At 39.6% G+C, this 21,902-nt stretch overlaps 1 protein-coding gene across 1 annotated transcript in view; it reads right to left on the bottom strand.

Moving 5' to 3' along the window:
- Positions 1-21,902, bottom strand: part of TCF12 (transcription factor 12) — a 168,248-nt gene that overhangs the window by 72,192 nt on the left and 74,154 nt on the right. Inside the window, exon 4 of the mRNA XM_009885736.1 lies at positions 491-555. Coding sequence (XP_009884038.1) covers positions 491-555 — 65 coding nt within the window. The remainder of the gene's footprint in view (positions 1-490; positions 556-21,902) is intronic.

The following is a 21,902-nucleotide window of genomic DNA, read 5'->3' as shown; positions in this document are numbered from 1 at the left end:
AACTACATCCAGCAATTACTGGTATTTTTTGATAAATTATATGTGAAAAATCCAAGTATCACAGTCTAATCAGGACATGCAATCAGTACCGGTCTGCAATTCCGTCTGCAGACCTGGAGAGAGGGGCGAATAACTACAAAGGGTAAGAAAAGTCATTTCACAATGAGCTGTAGGAAAGATGTGACAGACACAACTGAAGCACATTGCTCAGTTTGTTCAGGTTAGTAACAATCTCCCTTTTACTGAAAACATGGGACTTCACGCTCATGAGCCACAGAACCAGTTACACTTGCACACAGCAAAAGTATCTCCTCTAAGTGGATGTATGTAAGTGCAAGGCAATTTGACCACACAGAACCCAGAAATTTTATTCTGCAAGTCGTGGGACGCATTCTTGTTTATTATGTTTGGTAGTCTGACACACTTGAGTAACTTAAACTAAATTTTAGTTCAGATGATTCCATTTGCTTGCAATCATCACTATACTTACTTGACAGCCTGGTAACCCCGTATCTCTACCATACAATGGAAATGGACCTCTATCTGAGGTTTTTCCTATAAAAGAAAGACATTTGAAATTAGGTTCTTGAAAAAAATCTGCTAGATATCTGCATCACTTATGCTTTATATATGCAATCCAGAAAATCTGTTAGCATCATAGTAAATTTACAAAAATTAAGTTGCATGAATAAAAGTAGGCTTTTGTACATCTGCATTCAGCACACTTAAACAGCACTACTGTAACAGATGACATACTTACCAAATTCCATTTCTTATGTAACTGATCAGTGAAAAAAGAACTACTGCAATTTTTTATTGTTATAAAATACATCTATCAGTATGTTTAAATAAAAAGAGTGAAGGTCCAGCTTCACTTCCATTATATCAATGCGCAAAGGTAGAGACACTTTCAGACATTTCTCCTTCCTACATGCAAGTAACACAGCTGGTATCATCTTAGGTGATAAATATATTAAGCAGTAAAATAAAACCAACAAAACCACAGGAAAAGTGAACAAAAACTTCGATTCAGAACAACGAGAAAACCCACACCAAACTTAAGCCATGGCTGAATCATTCAGCTCTTGACACTCATTGCTTAAATCCTTAACAAAATCCCTTCACTTCACGTACATTCCAGTTGGGTACACAAGTCAGGCAATACAACTGGTCAGGACGGCAAAACAGACTCTTCTCTCCTGCAGTACACGTACTATCTGCCTGTAGGTAGCACTTAGTGCATACAGCGCCTTGTGCAGAGTGCCTGCCCCCCGATGCTGCTATCGAGGTCACAAGACATTAGTAACATATTTGTCAGTTCCAGAAAAACTACTTACTGCTGCGTTTGTTGGTTATGCCACCAAACTGGCACCTTTGTCTATTAAAACTCAGTGTGAAAGTTCTCCAGTAGCACTCAGAAGTTTACCAATCAACACTTTAAAAAAAAAGGTCCTGAATAGAAATCTCTGCTGAACAATGTCAAGAAGCAGACAGTCATCAGGTACGTGCGTAACAGAGAACACCGAGTGCATATGCCTGCCCTAGTTATCACACAGTTAGAAGAAAGAAACACCCTGTAACACCACTCAGTCTTATCCAAAGGTAGGCATCGATAAACCACAATACCTCTCTTTTTGAAAATAAACGTCATCTTACCCAGCTAGGCATTTCCTTTTCTAAACAATGCCTGTACCATCCAGTCCTCATAAGAAGAAAAAGCAGCCTTTCTTACCCATTCCCATTGCAGCGACAAATGGCTCCATGCTAGTGCAACTGCACTTCTAGAATAGGACTTGCTTTGCTTTTTCTGATTTTCTCTCTTACTACCAAAAATTCCTAAAGGTCACTTTGTAAGAGGAACAATTAAAGTACGCTTATTGTTCATTTAAAAGGTACATCTTGTGTAAGCAGAGAGGAAGAGGAAGTTTGACTCTCTTGGAACAACATCTCTGCAAGATTATCATCTTGATAACTACAGGTAGTCTGGTCAACAACAGTTTGCTTGGAAAATGGCAGCTCTGCTGTAACAAAGGGAGGAAAAAAGTTAACATTTTTCTGCTGAAGCAATTTGCCTCTAACAACTATCAGGCACCAAGCAAATAAAATACCTAGCATGCAAAATTATACGAAGTAGGATGAATCATGCTGTTCATATTAAACCAGACTCAGCATTTTCTTCCCAGAAAATGAGAATCTTATACCACATGATAAACAACTTCCACTGAAGTATGCAGTATTCCAGGCAGGCTTTAAAACAAATATTTGTACAAGAGTCAATTACAGAGGCTAGAAAAATTATGATTTAAATTATGGTTTGTGTAGCAAGCAAGAAATTGTTAGATAAGAATGCATAAAATCATGTTATTTAAATGTTATCACTTAAAAAGTTTGGCAGGTTCATACTAAAGGAAAAAAGCTGACCAGTATAGCCTAATCTATACTACATTTGGTTCTAAGAAATGATCGAGAAAAGTCAAGCCCCTCCTGATGCTGCACTGCCTAAATATTTATCAAAAATTGGAGCTGGAGCAAATTAACACTTCACCTGTGTTCAAACGGTTAAGCTTTCCAGTGAAGGGTATGGAAAGCAACCCAGGATCAAGTACAAGATGGTGCCTTTCATAGGGCGGAGTCTCCCAAACACATCCAAGGGCAAGCACTTAGCTATGATTCTCCAACCTGCCATAGTACCAGTGTTAAAGGCACACATTTTTAAACAACAACTGCAAATCAACAGGCACACACTACCTAAACACACGGCAAGTCCACACTCAAGTCCTGTTCCTGGTTCTCTCGCCCTGTGGAACCTCTCCCTGCTGTCCCTTTTGCAGGACCGGAGCGCTGTTAGCAGCAGCACCTTCCCGCTGGCAGAGCAGAAGGTGGTGAGCTGTCCCCGGCACCGCCGCAGCACATCTGCTGCACAGCTCATGAGAGAAGAGGAAGGACTCCATCAACAGCCCCTGAAGCTTCACTCACACTACATCAAAAACGTTTCCCAGCGTGGTGCTGTCTGGCAGTATCCCAGGATGGCTTCACTACCACACAACAGGAAGGTGAAAGAGTTGCGACTGCAAATTGCCTGTTGGCATTTCAACTCACCTCAGCTGCTCCCATCGAGGCACAATGCTATTCTCGCTATTCAAAGCCTCGTAAGCAAACTGTCACAGGTAGTGGTTACTTATCAAGAGAAAGAGAAAATACTTAGCAACTACTCCACATAGTAAGTGAGTTAAGTACTTGAAAGGTGGGTAATATCAAGTTTGAAAAGACTACACCAGTGTTTATGAGCACGCAAACTTCAAAACCACAGTGAGAGCGAAAGCCAAAGCAGACCCCAAAGTGTCTTGCAGGTTTACCCCCTCAGATTTGCTGTTGAGTACGTTATAACCGCTGTCTGATCATATCCTCACCCTCTCTCAAGAGGGTCTTGTCTCAAGTCAGTGCTCACTACGCAGAAGGTAATAGTATTATTTTTTTATTATAGCTGGAAATTCAGAAAATTTGATGCTCAGCATTAAGAGGACACGAGGAAACACATTATGGCACCTGACATTAACTGGAAGAAGGAGAGGGGTATGCCATAACACTATTAATGACAAAATCCTCATTGAATGTTTTCATGTGCACAGGCTCGTGTAAACTTGGCTCTAAGGCAGCGTGTAGACATACCGTCTGGGAAGGTAAAGTAATGCCCAAATGAAGTTTACTTCCTCTTCAGATCCTAGTTTATTTTCACAAAATATTCATGAGAAGTAAAACAACTGTGGCCATTTTTTTTAGGCCTGACACTTCCCGTCAGATCCGTGCAGCAGGACTTCCACAGGGGGCTATTGTGAATCATCAGCTCCTTCATCACCTTTATCACGTACCTCCTAACTCGCGTGTTTCAGAAGTTAAGCACTGTCATTTTAGAAGCAAAATCTATGCCTTGCTTACAAAGTAGCATCATGGTAAACTTTTCTTCAGGTTACACATTGGTGGCTCTATATCGCAGAGTTCTGTCTTCCAACCAGATTTGAACTAAAGCAACAGACATTTAAAAATAATTAGGTTGGTTATATACAGAAATCTTGAATCTGCACAGATCAGCTCACAAGGTATTTGAATCTTTTAATAGCTTGGAATGAGTCTGTATTTTTTTTTTACTTTATTTTTAGTAAGTTTCATGTGTTTTCATCAACAAAAACTTTAATAACCTAACAGCTACCTACCAGGCTTAAAGCCCAAGGTCTATGGAGTTAAAAGAAACCAAATCAAGAAAATGCCACTAAGCATTTTGAACCACAAGGATTTCCTAACTTCATAAACTTAAAACCTTGACACATTCTGTACCAATTCAAATATTAATAGACATTTAGTAAATAATTATTTTTCTTTTGCAATCACTTGTCTAAATGTGATATGCTCACAACTTAATATAGCTTTTGAATACTGCACAAGGAATTGTATTCCATAATAAATCTATCTGTACAACAGCTGTGCAGCCTAAATACTCTCCACACAGAATGAAATGAAACAGCGAGATGCAAAGCGAGAGTGAGCTGAAACCAGCACTGGAAGAGCACTGACCCAGCTGAGGAGCACTCCAGTGACCCTGCTCTGAATGCTTGCCAGGAGAAAACCAGCCTTCTCCCACTGCTGCTAGATACTGCTTGGTTTATGAGAGGATGACAGAACATAACTCTGCAAAAAATTACTTCCATTCCCACAGAATTAACCTTTTGCAGACTGAAGATCTTTCTGGGCATTGCTAGGAACACATCCCGTTGGCAACATGGAAAGCACCAACACTTGGTACGGAAGCAATGCTGCTCCTCCAGCATGAAGACCCAAATGAGGGTGGCCAGCAGCAGCCCTGTGTCAGGCACGAAGCCTGTCTGCCCCACTCGTGCAGAGAATCGCCTTGCCGTGGATCTCGAGGCATGCGTTTAGAGTTCCCAGTCACCATTTCATCGCTGGTAACTGTTAACCGGTCACAACAGACAGCCCACCCAAAAGGCAGTTTGTTACAAAACATTGTGGATACTTCAGAGGATTTTTTTTTTTTTTAAGTTATTAAACTGGTGTTGGTTGATTTGGCTGAAATCAATTTTTATACTGCTTTCTCCCCCTCCAGTAACAAAGTATCCAGCAGCAAAGTATGTGCCTTTGTTACCCACAGAATTAATGCATTCAAATAATTTTTCATATGCGGATCCAATACAAGAAGGAACAAGCTGCACAAGCTATACTGACAGGTGCACGTGGATGATGCAGGAAAAACACTCAAAGTAAACATTCTTTCTCCAACTCTTAATATCACTCTCCAACTTACCACAAAGTAGAAATAAAGTACGCAAAGTTTATAGAATAACATCCTTGCTGCCTCCAGTACAGGTCCATTGTTTGTTTGCTTGTTTGTTTTTAATTTTGTTGGTGTTAAAAATTCTTACTCGGCAATTATTCAGTATGGTGAAAAAAATTTACGTTTGATTAAAACACAAAACCAGCCCTGCTCCTAGGATTTGGTGTGCTGCCTTCTTCTTCGAGGCAAGGCTGACTTACACATGCAGCCATAAAAGTTTCACTGCGTATCTAGACATTTCCCACCACACCGGAGGAATCGTTTCTTCCTCTGCTACTGCTATATAGCCCTACTCATTACTAGAGGCTGTCACAGGTTTAATATCTGTCTTATACCAACAATCTTATCTCTAACATTTTAAAGGTACATAATGCCCACGTGTACATATTGTGAGTACATACAGAATATTACACACATTTTTCCTAACGATACTTGTGACCAAAACTCATGGAAACGAAACCAAGGTCTGAAGCAACACAATACGAAGAAAGTGCTTAAAACAAACGACCTCCTATTCTCTTCACAACAATTTGTTTAAGCGTTATGGGCTACCGTGTGCCAAGCACGCTGCTGGCTACGCTGCGGATGTTTAACAAGCCAGTGCCAACAAGTGCAGCTGCTGGCCTCGCAGCCCCCTCCTCCAGCTCATCCCACGCCAAATCACTCACTCGGCTACCAACAAGGAAGCAGCGACACAGGAAAACGCCAAGTGCAAGTGAGATTAGTGATAAACTACAGGATCCCTACAGAGGTCGGTGATTAGCAGGTCCCCAGCCGTAATCGCTTCCCTAACCTAGCCTTTATCTCATCACACGCTCCGTCTTAGCTCCGTCGTCTTCTGACTGCAAGCACCTTCCCAATCAATAACCCCCGAAGTCTTGCGAACTCCTCCATGCTGTCTTGCCACCTTTTAATAAAGCAGTCAAACCTACATAATATGAATTGTCTGCAAACTCCCAATACAAATTTTACCCTTCAGATTAACAAGTAATTCATACATAACAAAATCACATTACTGGAAAATTTTGCAATAAAGTAACACAACAGAAGCAAAACAACAAATATATTTAACCATGAATGCCGTGCCCAAGCGATGATCAGCAAAGCAGTCTATACAGGTAACCGTAAGGACGCTGGCCAATGTGTTCTTGAAGGATGGATAAGGAAATGGTATGGACAGGCTGTGACCAGTGGGAAGAAATGCATGATTTTAGATGTTTAGATATTTTTTTCCATACTGTGACATCTAAAACCAATTTTCCCAAACAGGAAAAGAAAAAGTTTAGTAAAGCTTGTTTTTTAATACCAAAGATTTGCCCCCTACTCCTTTCTTTGGTTAAAAACTTGAAAGACCACAATCCTACAGAACAACTCTAATAATCTGCAAGAAGTAAAAGATTATGATTTTGAATGAGACTTATAGGATTTAACTGTCCAGTCTCAGGTCTGCAAGAAATCTCCTAGGATTTCTCATGCCATAAATTCTCATTTTTAAGATAGCATTACACTTCTGCGATCTAGTCCTATTACTTGTTTGCCATATTTGGAGCAAGAACTGTTGTTCAATCTAAATTATGCAAAATGTAGAAATTCTGAAACTGGAATTACCTGGAATCAACTACTGCAATTTAGGAACAATGCTTTAGACAGCAAATACTAAACTATTGCTCTTGTTGACATTTGGACAGGATCATCTAGGAAAAAAATATATATATTTTTTTTTCCTTGTGCTTTCCAAAGATTAGAAAGTTCAGAAGTTCTTTTATAGTATTAGTTGTGGGGGCATTTGCAGATGTCCTTCACTGTAAGAATTCTACGGACTGAGCTGACCAGGCAATAAATCTGAGATTACATTTATTAAGACATTAAACACAGAAGTCAAAGGATTTCTCACAACTTCTTTAATGCAATATTTTAAAAAGAAATAATGTCAGTGTATGAAGTGGTATTAAAAAACCTGCTTCCCAAAGACAAGCCTTTGACACTTTCATCCCATTGATTTGTACGTACTTGAAGAAAAGATGGACTATTTTGTCAGTTTGCAGAGCACTGCACAGATCTGGTGCTATAAAAACAATTTATTAATGCTCTTATGTACTTCAAATACACAGGAGGTAAGGGCGGACTAAATTCCGCATTATATTTGGATTGACCCTATGAACTTGTAATTTATATGCTCATGTCAAACCGAGAACATTTCTATTCCATCAGTGGCTGATCCACGAAGGCTCCTTCCTCAGTACTATTCCTGTCCCTCTACTTACCAGGCTTATACTGCGCTAAATAACATATCTAATGTTTGCAAGGCTAAAAGGGACTGAAGTCTCACATGAAAGATGCACATGAGTGACCGACAGCAAGGAGAAACAAGGGAGTATAAACCTCTTAAATGAAGAAAAGAACTTTCTTCTCCTTCTCCCCCAAGCATATGTGGGCAAGTTTCTGTGAACCAAATAATTCCTGAAGAGCTGTTTAGCGTATTTAGTTTCAATTCTCCACTACGACGTGTACCCTAGGCAAACCTTACCATAAATAGAGTTACTGCTCTATTAACCTCTTAATGTGTGCTATGCACAGACAGATCACCCAGTGGGAGAAACACATGAAAAATTTACCTAAAATGAGGGCAATCGGGGATGTACAATATCCACAAGACAGTAAGCACACTGAGTATGCATAGAAAAACACACACTTTCCACACTGGTGACAAGAAGACATTTTATCACATGCATGTACCTACCTCACCTATCCACCCCGTGTATTTCTAGAGTATCCAAGTGTCTTCACTTTGTCTATTAAAATATTTCTCCCTTTGCAATCTTCCTTGTCTCATCCCCAGGGGATTTAGTTAAAATTTTCAAGCAACTAAGGAAGTTGCTGCTCACAACTAACTTGAAAAGCATCCCTCGCCCTCCTGGTGTGGAATTTGTCCCAGATCTAAGGACAAAAATTACTTAGCTTCTATCAGTGACTTTGCACATCGAGTAGATTCTTCAGTCTAAAGTCAAGAGGATTTTATAATTGGAAACGAATAGAGAATCCACACTTTACAACAAAACGCTACACCTGTTTCTGATTAAAAGATCATTTTGGTGACACTACTTGCTACAAATTGCTAAATTATATATATAATTATACAAAAATTGAAAAATAGTTACTTCTGTAGGTATATGCAGCTCCTCTCACCATCTAAGATCTATTAATTCTCACTGAATTTGAAAATCCAGCTTTGTCAACAAAGGCAGATTCCCCCATAGCCCCTCCTCTGTATGGACACAGGGACAAACACAGCAAGCGTGTCCAACCATCTTCCATAAGGCAACTGGCAAACACATACAACAGTACTCTCCCCTACAAAAGTTTTCACAGTTCTCACTTGGATGACTTGCACAACTTAGTCAAGCTTCCCCCTTCCTGGGCAATATAGCCATCCCGATCGCCCAGAGAGGTTTGTGAGTCAGGTGTTCCCTAACTGTGGTCTCCAGACTAGCCCTAGTTGCTAGACTACAAAAAAACCCCAAACCAAAACAAAGAAAACCAAACCCCAAACACCCATTAGACCCTAAACCAGATTTCAGAAGAAAACAAAACAACGCTAACTGTTTTCCTAGTATTGCTGCTTCAAGAGAAAAACGGCTGGCACCACTGAGTAACCAGATGATCTGTTAGAGCAGGAGGGGAAACCCCCACAAGACGGTGCCCGAGAGGAGCCAGCTTCTGTTTGGGGCGGGAAATTCCTAACTATGTACATGCACCATATGCAAGCACACCGAGCCCAAAGAAGGTGAAACAAAACCCCCAGAAAGAACAGTTAGACAGTCTAAATTAATACAAAGCACCTAAAACGCTAAAAGCTTGAAATTGGTGCAGTAAAATTCCAGTACAAACCCAGTATTTACTGTAAGGAACTTCAGCCTGTCCAGAAATGGAAAGAATCCTACGAAGCCCCAAAACACTGAAGATAACTGCACAAGAGAACATCACTGTGTCACAGAAAGGGAAATGTATTGGAGCTACACAGACAATGAACTTTTAGCTATTACTAAAAAACCACTCAAAAATTATAGATGTCTCTAAACCATCCCTTCATCTGTACGCACCCCACATCTCCATACGCTCATGAAAACACTGATACCTTGCTGCCAAGGCACCTGAGGCATGAACGCTGGTTTTTTTAAGCCATATTAAAAAAAAAAAGTTGCAATTGAAAACATGTGTTCGCTGTTTATTTTGGGAGGTGAGACAAGTGGCATTCTTGATAAAGAAAGAAAAAAAAGTCTTCATAAGAGATCACAACAGTCGTGGGAACGTGACTGAAGAAATGTTAACAATAATGTCCCAAGTCCAGACATAGTCAAGGTGAATGTTAAGTCTTGGATTTTAAAACACCAAGGAACACAGTGTGCTGTTCGATGAATTAAAGAATAAAAGTTCATGTATCAATAAATACTACCACTCTGCTTGGCTACCCATGCTTCACAGAGGTAACACCATGCCGTTTTCAATGACCTGACGCAGATAAGGAAAACACTTTTCCTCAGCGTGTTAAGAACAAAAGGAATACTCATGGCAATACCAGTAATTATTTTATAGAAGTGATAACACGAATAAGAATGATGACATATTTTCTATTTCAACAGCAAGGAAGATGTAAAAGCAATCGCTAACATTCTACACTTTTGTATCAGCAGGTCTAGAAAACCTGACTCCAAAAGGATTAATTTTTTTATATTTTTTTAATGTATGTAAACCAAGGAGTCCTCACAAATATTAACAGTGTTTCACAAATATTAACAGTGTTTCACAAATATTAACAGTGTTTCACAAATATTAACAGTGGGTTTTACTTAGTCTTAGAATACTCAGGAACAGCAAGATCTCTGGAAGAAAGTTCATATTGTACAACACTTAAAATAAGCAAATAGGATTAGCCAAATAATTTATTCCTCTGATAGCCAATAGTAAGTAATGAAATCACCAAAAAATGGATTTTATTAATAGAGAATTAGGTAGGTTAATGATAATGCTAGTCAACCTGAATTTGTAGGAAAGGAGTCTTTTTCCACTGTAAGCTAGCAGAGTACACTATCAGGGTAGCCAATTTTTGGAAGGTACGTGCCTTGATATGATAAAATATTTTGACAAAAAAAAATTGATAACTTTAAAAAGACTACTTTAAAGGAATAATTTAATTACTCTTTTAAAATAATAATGCATTAAGGGAGTAAAAGCCAGGCACGAGACAAGGTTATAAAATGCAACTGTAAACAGAGGATCATCACTGAATATTTTTCAGTGACACCAATGTGACAAACTTTGCCCCTAGATGTGGCCTTTTTTTCATTTTTTGTTTGTTTGGTTGGGGTTTTTTGGTTTGTTTGGTTTTATCTTTTTAAATCATCAACTTGACAATCGAAATGCGTTACTGCAAATTCGGAGCTTGTTGGCAAGTTGAAACAGCTGAAGACAGGTCACTGCTCTGGAGCGCTCTGAACCGCACGTAAGGAAGCGAGCTGCCTTTTGCTCCAGCCCAGTGCAGAAGACGCCTGCGCAGGGCTGAGAGGAGGCCCTGCAGCTGCCTGGTCTTTAACCACATTTACCCTGGGTAGGGGAAAGGGGGTGGCTATGGAAACTTTCCGGGCTCCACCGTTATCCTCGCCTGTCCGGTTGGCCAGCCTCAGCAGCTCTGCAAAAGGCACACAGGCCTTCGCAAATCCACGGGGGATCTCCCCAGGCACTGCAGAGGAAAGCCCAAGTGTCTGCCTACATGTGATTACGGTACCCGACAGCGGTGCAAAGTGAAAATCTTCCTTCTAAGCCTAAATAGCATTAAAGAGTGAAAGTAAGAACCACATGGGGTTTGGGGTTTGTATCTTTCTATCTATTTCACTTGCTTGTACTTCAATTCCCCGCACTACAGAATGGGAACCGTGGAACTTGCATATTATTATAGAAGCCTTTTATAGACAAACCAGGATTAATTTCAAAGACACTTTCTCATTTCATATCTAGTCCTTATCTCTGCTGTAAGCTCTCAACTACACATTACTCCTTGATATTAAAGTCATAAACACTTACAAAAGAGGCTTTCCTTGATCCTGCTCTCTCTTGAGTTACTCATCTAAGTCTCAGCATTTCAAGCACCTATTTTACTTCTCATGCAGTTGCTTTTCAACTGAAATTTATGTTTTTATCAATTTCCCTGCACCTATAATTTTGTCATTTCCAACTATCCACAGTATATGGAACCCGTCCTGCTTCATGTCTTTATCAGGAGCCAGGAGGAGAAGACAGAGCGCACCCTAAAAATGTTTGCCAAAGACCCCAATTTGGGAGATGCAGTTAGTATGCTTGAAGGCAGTACCACCACGCAGAGGAAGGCAGACAACCTAGAGGACTGGGCCAACAAGAACCTCATAAAATTCAACCATAACAAATGTAAAGTCCCGCACCTGGGATAGACTAAGCCCTTGCAACGGTGCAGGCTGGGGACCACGGCTGCTGAGAAGGACGGGTGGTCTTGAAAGACAAGCTGCACAGTAGACAGCAGGTAGAGGGCAGTGATTATCCACCTCTACTCAGCACTTGTTACTCCATAGCTAAAATATTGCATCCAATTTTGGATCCCTCAATAAAAACAAACAAACAAAAAAACCCAACCCACCAACAAACAAAACCCAACCACCCAAACCAAACGAAGCTAGAGAGCAACAGGAAGATTCCCATCGCTTTTGCTGGACGTTGATTGAAGGAGGCCTCACAATGATGCAGCTCTTCTTTTAATTGCTATCACATCCATTCCAGTACCCTGGATTCTGAAATCCTGCAACGCGCAATTTTCCCTCCAACTTCCTATCACTCAGGTCAAATCCCTTCTGCTCCTCCAATTTCTTTTCTCAGCTTCTTTTTTTCCCCACAATGGGGCAATGACTTCACATACCTGTTCCTGTATTGGTTTCTCTTTACCTCTTCCCCCAACATCAAAATTTAAGCAAAACAAAAAAATTTAAGCTTTCCAATTCAAGTGAATTAACTCCCCGAATTAATTATTCTTTACACACTGGCTCTGCAAAAATGCTCATGCATTTTAAAAACCCCACACGCTATTTATTCCATACCATCTTTCCTTCTCTGCCCACGAGAGCACTTTCTCGGATACCCGGTCTCCACAGTGAGCTTTACGATTTTCGCTATGCTGTAAGAAACAGTAAATGATACTGAAAGATGACTAAAACTACTCTGCTTTGAGCAAACCATTTGAAGAAAGGTAATAAAAAGGATTAAAACTGCTATTGAAATGTCTGGACCTCTCCATTTTTGGATGAAAAATTGCATAGTAAAGTAAAACATTGAATCATTGTAGGAGTTCCATGCTACAGTTGCATCTTAAAACTCTCATTACTTCTACGTTAATTTAATTCACATATATATTCTAATAGAAAACCAAAGTAGTAGTGAGGTGATTTAAATTGTTGCACTTTTACTTTTAGGGTTATACTCACAAAGTCTATTTTAAGAACTGCTTTGAGAGCAACTGATGTTTTATGCAGTGAATCGCTGTTTTCCCAGATGAATAGAATATCCATTCTTTGGCTCACAGTTTCCATGACACTAAAAACAAAACATTCATCGGCACCAGCTCCGTGTTTGATGGTAAATGCAGCTGCAGCTCACACCAGCTCACAGCGTACCTCTGCGGAACAGAGGCACTGTATTTCCCCAACGCAACTTCATTGTTGTACAGACAAGCCCTTTCTTGCCAAACTCAAACATTTCAAATCCTGTTGGTGTTCCATCTTGCAAAAAAAAGTTATTCAGTTCTGCAAGTAATGATACTAACGAGAAGTCTTCCAAACTATTGAAGGAAGTACACAACCAGGAACAAGACTTCGGTAACAGTAGCGTTTGCCCCCACAGTTATGAAGAGATTTTTGGCCAAAAAAAATTCAAACTTTGCTCCCTGTTACAATTCCAACTCACTTGTTTCAAGTGAGCTGTTGAAGAAAAATCTTACAGGGACTGTTCTAAAACAGGTAAACGGAGAAAGTCACATGGCAACGCCGAGACAAGGAACAGCACTTGGCTCCCAGCGCTGCTCTTCTCCACAAAAGGAGCATTAAAGCGCACCTCTTCAGAATGAAAGGCATCAGGAGAGACAGCCTTCTGCTTTAGGGGAACATGCAAGACTCCTATCAGCTAATAATTTAATCCTGCCCCGTATTAGCTAGCTTTTTCATCTGAGACTCGGTGTAAGGATGTGGTCACTCACCCTTTCACACTGCTGTGACACACACCTTGACTTAATCACATCGCTTTGATTCTAAAAGCCACGTACGAAACAGGACTGAAACCATACTCTACATTTATTTGAAGCATTTTTAGGCCTCAATTCAGTAAAGCAACTAAGCACATATGTACTTACAAGTATACAAATTAACTACATTCAGCAGGGACTGCTCATGCAATTTAAACGGTACACTTAGGAGAATACTGGTGGCCGGCAGGTGATTACAGAGAAATCCGACAAAGAAGGATGCGTCATCTCAATTAGTCTACTCTTGATGTAGTTTTTAAGAAATACAGTCAAAATGCCTGAAAATATCAAAAATGTGACATATGAATAATAACTAACTTGCAACTTAAGGGAAGTGCTATTTTTAAAGCTAAAAACTAACTGAAATCCATTCCTCGTTTTGCCATAAAATACAGTAGTAACACACCCTCTCCACGCCAAGAAACAAAGTCCTGGCTCACAGCAAGCAGGTGTTTAAGGACAAGAAAGGAGACATAAATATCCACATTTAACTGCTGAAATACTACAAAAATCACTTTCCCGGGGGAGTCTGGAAAGGAGGGGTGTGTGGCAGGTTTCCCCTCTCTGGGAGTGCTCCCCTGCAGCCCCTCCTGCCTCCCCAGCGCTGCCCTCTGCCCAGCTGCGCCTGTGCCCACAGCTCCCCCTCCTGTTTTCGTCTGCTCTAATCACGCTGCCCACATACACAGCAATCAAACAGATCTAAGAAACGTCCACATAATTACCAAAGTAATCACATGGGAAATATAACCTAAAGGCACTTCCTTATACCAAAACGGAACAAGACTCCCCTTCCAAGCAAGTTCCTTTAAAATACAGCTCTATAAAGAAAAATGTTAATCCAAAGACTGCAGCAATATTTATAAATAAATCATTAGCAAAACAAAACTAAAAAATTCATTGCTCTTTACACCCAAACCACTGGCTTCAACTTGAGATTCAGCAGACCCTTCAGGATCAAAGAGCGTTACAGCGGCTTACTGTCAGAGGGCAGTGGAATTCGCTTTCAAGCATTACTCTTAATAAATTTCTGTCGATGGCCTTTCTACTGACAACCTACTGGACTTTTACAACATCCTTACACTAAGCCATTAACAAGACCGGATCATCAGCGCGCTCCCCACAGGCTACTACAGCTCACAAGATCAGAAAAACGTGAAGCCTGCTTTTGTAGCTTGTCCAGGGGGGGGACAGCTTTCTTATTGCCAACGCAGCACTGACACATTCACAGAATACTATTAACTGGAGTGTAATCTATGTTGCAGGCAGCCATTACTGTAATCTAGGAAGAATATTCATGTTATTTTGCAAATACAGTTCCGAAGAAGTTCCTTGGTGGGTCAGTAAATGCTGATACAGGACACAAATGCTACCTTCAACATTGCAGTTTTATTAAGTGTTTTCTGAGGTTTTGACTCTTATTTTCCTTCTGAAGCCAAAAAGGAGACAAGTCGTCTAGAAGCTTCAGAAGGAGTCAACTCCCCTTACAGTTCCTGGAAAGAATTTTCTTATCTACAGATTTAAATTCTTCAAGCTTATTGCAACACCGGTGCACATTTCCCTATCCTAGTGTTTCCCAAACAGCAGACTATAAATTAGAGAGATCCACCAGCTGACTCGCATACTAGATATGATGTTGTTCTTCCTCTACTTCAAATACAGAGCAAGTTTTATCAAAAATGTTAGAGATCTCTCTCATGTTTTCCTGAAACTGCTTTTTTGCAACTGCAGTGGCAGTAGCAAATAAGGGACTTCCTAGTAAGAATATAAGCAATAACGTCCTTAAGACCATAGTAAATTCCCACCTGGCCGTGATTACCACACATACAGCCTGCAATGCAAGGGGAAGACGAATGAACCCAGAGAAGCTTTTTAAAATTTAATTTGCAGCATGAAAACCTGAAAGAAACCCCATATCTTAAGCTAACACAGATTCTTCATAGGTCAATAGTTAGTGATCCTTTTTATTCCTTCTTTCTCAAAAGGAGATGCTTTCTAGCTCTTTACATTCTAAAAGTTTGGATAATGATTAGAGATGCTAAATTGGGATGTCAACCTATGAAGTCAGCAATGGGGGAGGGAGACTGGACAAACAGTATCTGTTATAATCACAACCAGTGTTCTTCTCTCCCAGCTGTGAACTGTGTCTTCTCCATCTGCTCAGGTACAGACCTCAAAAGCTAATTTAAAAAAATAACAAAATCATAGCCATGTGATAATGGTTCAAAAAAAAAAAATAATTACAATGGCTATTTTGGATAAGGAAGGCCAAGATTTCCAGAGTCTCAAAAAACTAGTGTTTTAAATGAATCTCCAAAACTTATATATATAAGATGTCTGCTTTTCAGACAGCAAAGCACCCAATTTTATTTGAAGTACAGCTCAATCACAAGTGCACAGGAATGCTGAAGCCACCTCATGTAACTCCATTTGAAATCCTAAATATGGATTTATGGCACTGATCCTTCAAACAGCTACATACGTCCTTAACAGGATTATGCATGCTCGAAGTCTCTTAGATGTAGAAATATTTGTAAAATTAGGACTTACCTTGGGCACGTGGATCATTCAGTAGGAGGCATTAGATTTATACTGACTTCTTTTACATTCTAAGACATTTGGACACTTCCCATTATATCAGGCAACCACTGAAGTAAACAAATTGAACTATTTCAGCAGTATTTTACTTCCTTATATTACAAAAAGCTTATAAGGATTTTTTTCCCCCCCTACAAGTAAACAGGGTACCATCACAGCATTACCAAAGCATCAGAATGCTAATGAAGTGGTCACTTTGCTTATGATAAAAAAAGTCATTAAATTAAGTAAAAATCAGAGATACGTTTCAAATACCTTTTTTCACAATATTTTGAAATTTTTGAATTTTTGAAAAGTGAAACCACTTGATATATTTATTATTTGAAAAAATTTGTGCATAAAAGTAACAACGCTTCACCTCTGTTTCAGTGTATCCAAAACGGTTCAGCTGCATATACATACAGTTTCACTGAGATTTTTCTTCCCCAAAGAAGACCCATTCTTTGTTTACTACTTTTTAATTCTTTTTTTAAAAGTCTTTTTTTTTCCAATTATAGGCAGGAAATAAAAAGAAATGCAACTCTTTTATGTAAAGTAAATCCATCTGGATGTTTGCTGCATCCTATATTATAAACTTGTGATCCCCAACCAGAATGAGTTATAGTGAAGCTGCAGGCAAAATTGTCTCCATATACCACAATCCATTATCCCTGTCAAGTTAATGTTCCATGTTGAGCCATATGGCGTGGGTACACACTCAACAAAGGAAATTCCTTAAACTTGTTATAATCAGCACTTACAGTCATCCAAAAAAAACTGACATAAACAGCTTTATTGTGTTTTGTGCATTTCAGTTGATATCCATGACAAAAAGAGGAAGCTTCAGGGGAAAAAAGGAAAAAAGAGGGAGGGGGGAGTAAACTAGCAACAATAAAGGAGGGAGGGGAGACAGAAAGAGAGACTGTACATTTCATAATTACACAACATTTTCCTTAGCAAGTGATTTTCAATTACAATAAAGCTCAAGTCTCCTGACACTGATACACTGCGCCAGATTAACAAGAAGCAAAAAAAAAAAACCCCACCAAAAACCCCTACATCAATATCTCATTTTCAATGCAAATAAGAAATCCTATATTTTCAAAGTGCCTGACTCATGTAAAAGATTCTCAATTAAAAAAAACCCAAAACCCAACAAAACCAAAAACCATACCCCCAAACTGAATCATTTTTAGTTTTCCTGACTTCGTAGAGAAGGTTTGCTTTCAGTTGTTGTACGATTACCAAGAATTTAACAGTCCTTCATTAACAATACGGTAATTTAAGTAAAATATCTTTCTATGCATTAAGTGTAGGTCCCAGCTGAATTAAGGGCTCCCAGAAGCCTCTGCTACCTGGCACAACCCATCACATCAAGCCTGAGTCAAGGTACAAGTAGAGCAGAACTTCATTCCAGCCCCCGCAGTGACAACAATAAAACGCTGAGAAAACACACTATCAAATACTGAACTCAGCATCAATTTCTGTTAATTACAGCCTTGTCAGCAACGTGATTATTCAAACAGCTCATGCAAATGTTAATGAGTCCTTATTTGCATATTTATTTTTTCCTTTGTTGAAATGTCATTGATTATTACATTCTACAATGATGAATGCTGCTGATGATGTGCTCTGATATGTAATTAGTCATTAAGTGGAATGAATAGATCAATTATGAAAAAGGAGTGAGATTAAGAAATATCAAACAAGACCGCCCAATGTAACTATAGAATTTTTTTTAAAGGAACTAAAATAATTTCTTGGCATTTAAAGTGCAACATCAGTGGTTTTCGATAAATAAACTACTACTTTTCTGAGGTTAAATAAGATCTTCCACATGCACTGCTACTTGGGTAATCTAATTACAATAACGGAGCACTTTCGTAAAAACAGTAAGAAATCTGCCGAGTAACACGCAGGTTTTGGGGTTTGGTCGTCGTATCCTGTCCCTCCCCAAGTTTCTTTAAAAAAAAATAAAAAATAAATAGATTATAGCTGTGCCAAAGCTGCTCCTGAGCACACCAGTGACGACGGGCGCTTTCCGCAGCAATGAGAGCAGCGCTCGCAGCAGCCCCACTTTGTTCTCAAGGCAAAGATTCGCGCTGCCTTTGCGACTGCCTGCTCTGGCCGCCCGCAGATGAAGGGGAAACAGGAGAGAAGAGGAAGGAAGGGAAAAAAAACCCCACCACACGACAAAAAAAAAAAACCCACAACCACATTACTGCAGACCAGATGGGAACATTCCACATGACCAAACCAATCAATCACCTCGGTGGGGCGCAGGTGCAGCACAGCCGTGTAGCAACACACCATTTCACAGTCTATCGGGCACAAACACATGGTCACCAATCAATGGCACCCCCAGGACCTGGGGGGGGGAGCCTCTCTCGAGCCTTACTGGTCCATGCCTGATGACTTCATAATCACACATCATTTCATTCACTGGAGGATACAAACCAGCATTCTAATAACCTTCCCCCGAAACCGGTCATGTTGTGCATATTAATGGAGTGCCGGGTAGCGCTGAGCCACCGGCTCCACGCCGCGATGCGAGCGGAGCCTGCCAGAAGGAACAACCTGAAGCTAAGAACTTCTGCCCCAGGAAGGGCAGTCGGCTCAGACCCAGATCAATGGCAACATTCTTCATTTTGCCAAAATAAACTGCGCACGACGCTCGCACCTTTTCCAAAGCAACCCTTCAACAACAGCATGCAAGTGGAGATAAAGGACAAAGCGGGACGAAAATCAATCGAAGAATGTGCTTCTGTACTCTGTGATGTGTTAGAAAAAATTCTGAAACCAAAAGGACCACCGTTAACGGCAAAAAAAAATAAATTAAAACTATTAAAAAAATTATCTGTACACCTGACAATGCTCTCAGTGAGAGAAATTATTTTATTTTTTTAAGGCAAGTATCACAAATTAGTTTTAAAACAAGCAGATGAAAACGACGCAACACGATCACACCACACCAAGGCCTGAAACACAGCACTAGCTGCTTTTGACTAGTTTGCAAAAAAGGCCAATTACAAATGTTAATTTACGTTTGTGTTATTGATGACTTAGCAGTATAACAAGCATTACGGACATAAGGATATAGATGTTTTGGCCAGAGCTTATCACACTATCCTCTGAAGTATCTGCACTGTTAAAAAGACACTCAGGAAACAAATGTGACAAGGAGCGCATCTTCTCTTGAAATTACATTATGCCTCGGGGCTAGAAGTCAAACGAGTTGCAACTGAAATGGAAAAGATTAAACAAACGACTACTATGCACTTTTCCTGTTTAGAATGCTCTAAGTGCCCAGGTAGGTGGGACTCCACCATTTGGTATCACAGCCAAGAGCTTCATTTTACTTTTGTTTTTCTTGAATTGATTATACAAAGAACAGAGGCATCTGAACTGTACAGTTAAATCAGGCAAGCCTAGCATCTGCTGAACTTTTTTCCACCTCAGCTTTGATTTTGGGCATAAATTGCTGAGAACTACTTGGAGAATAAGTTTAGTAGGCATTAGAGCAGTTAGGTTGCACTCTGTAGCGCTACATGTTGCTTTAGGTTAATGGCAATTCCCCCCTTCCCATCCGGGAGACTACACAAAGCGACTGCAGCATACCTTCATTAATTAATACAAGGAGGGGAAAAAAAATCATGTCAGAAGCAGAAAGCACCTTTTTTTCTTTTTTTAATAGGTTTTATAATCCAGATAATCTGTCTGCAGGTTCTTTTATCTTCTTTCCTTGGGTTCCTCCCTTCCCTATCTCAAAGATCTCAGAAAAACGCAAAGGCTTTTGCATTTTGCTCTCAATTTGGAGTCTTGCTATGATTCACTTTTTCACAGAGCCAAATCTGAGTCCTGTAATCCAAAAAGTTCACACAACAAAAAACTGGCAGACTTGGGCATTGTTAGAGGAGCACAAAAGGGTTAAAGAAGAAATGTGAGTAATATCAAAGGAGTATTCACATCCTTTTGCAGAATTCTGTTGACCAGCAGCAGATCAGGAAGTGTTCTCCCTCACTAGAATACAAAATTCATTAATCAATAAGTCATTAAATTAAGGGCCTGACGACCAGTTCTATTCCGGGCACTTAAAGAATGCTTATTACTGTAGTATCTGGGGACATACAGTGTTAAGATCAGAATATCTGCTTTAATAAGATCGGATGTTTAGATTAAATTCAGCTTCTTTTATTTTGATAGCTCTTGAAAAGAAATGAAAAATGTCATGTAATGAACTAAGCACTAATATTAGTCACACTTCATATGCAACACAGGGCAAGCTGATGGCTATGCCACAGACCTGACATCTCTTAAGAGGCAAAAACCTACCAGCTGGTGACACTCACAATGGAAAGGGCAGGGAGGACAAAGAATCTCATCCAAAATGAAAGAGCCTCAGTAAAGCTTACCCTTACCCGGAAACATTCGGCAAGAGGGAGAACAAGGAGACAGTTCACACAAGTGTCCAGGTCAGCATGAGCACCTCACCACCCTTCCCCGTCCTGAACTGCTACACGCTTGACGCCAAGGACGTGTGCGTCTCTGGCAGGAGGCACTAAACGTCTCCTGGTCCTCAGACAGAGCTCAGCCTCTCTTCTCATTGACTAAGGTGGGAAAGGAGTGGGGTTTTGCTTGCAACATAATTAGACCTAAAAAAGCTACGACATAGAAAGTGAGGGTTCAGCTCAACACATGGAAATTAGAGCATGAAAGGATAAGATTTTTGAGAAAAACTTCAAAAGAAAGGGTATTCCAAGATGGCAAAAGGTGGCACTGCTTGTGAGCAAGGGGATTTCCACGTAGACAGCATGAAATGCAGAGACAAATGTTCATGGACTTCTGAAAACAAGTTACAAAAAGAGCACGTCACAGGTATCAGGGATCCAGTTGCTATTTAAACTATGGAAGCTATAAAGGACATCAAGGGAACAGTTTGTTCCCTTGTTCAGAACCGATCAAGGGAACCGATTTTAACCAGTTTGTTCAAATCAATGAAGAAGTCATGACAACAGTAACACGAATTTTAATCCCTAAGCAAAACAATACATAACTCCCAAGACGTTTCCTACAGCAATGGACCAAGATGAAGATGTGCTTATACTATGATTCTTACCCCTAAAATATACAGAAGCAAAGTTATTAATAAAACACTATATACAATTCTCAAGTATATAGTGTATAAATTAGTAATATTTATTTTGTAAGAAGTAGCTTTGATTTATTCATTCACTAAAAATTAGACAAGCATCACTGTTTGGAAAGAGGGAGGTAGAACTTAATAAAACAGTTATAAAAAAATAACTCTTTTGCAAGAAGCACTCACAGTGTCACAAGTATAGCAAAATTAGTATTTACATAAAGTGAGGTAAAAATGTGTCGGAACTTATGACAGTTGATAGCAAAGACTCAAAGGGTTTCATGATTTCTTCAGTAAAAATGGTTAAATGAGACGCAGCAAATGCAAATGTTACCCTAACAAGCAAAAGAGGCACATTTGCTCAATATTAAAAAAGGCTTTACAAAATCCATTCAACAAATAAAACTGCAAACTGAAAACATAGCTAAAATTAGGTATATACTTCCCTTAGCAAATGCAATTCTTTTAAGCATTCAAATCCAAAGAAAATATGTAATGCTACTAAGAATGTTCTTTAACTACTATAGAAA

The sequence above is a fragment of the Charadrius vociferus genome, unplaced genomic scaffold (genome assembly GCF_000708025.1).
Source record: "Charadrius vociferus isolate BGI_N301 unplaced genomic scaffold, ASM70802v2 scaffold325, whole genome shotgun sequence".
NCBI classification, from domain to species: domain Eukaryota; kingdom Metazoa; phylum Chordata; class Aves; order Charadriiformes; family Charadriidae; genus Charadrius; species Charadrius vociferus.
Note: the sequence above shows the minus strand (reverse complement) of the source record. Positions and strands in the feature narration are given on the sequence as shown.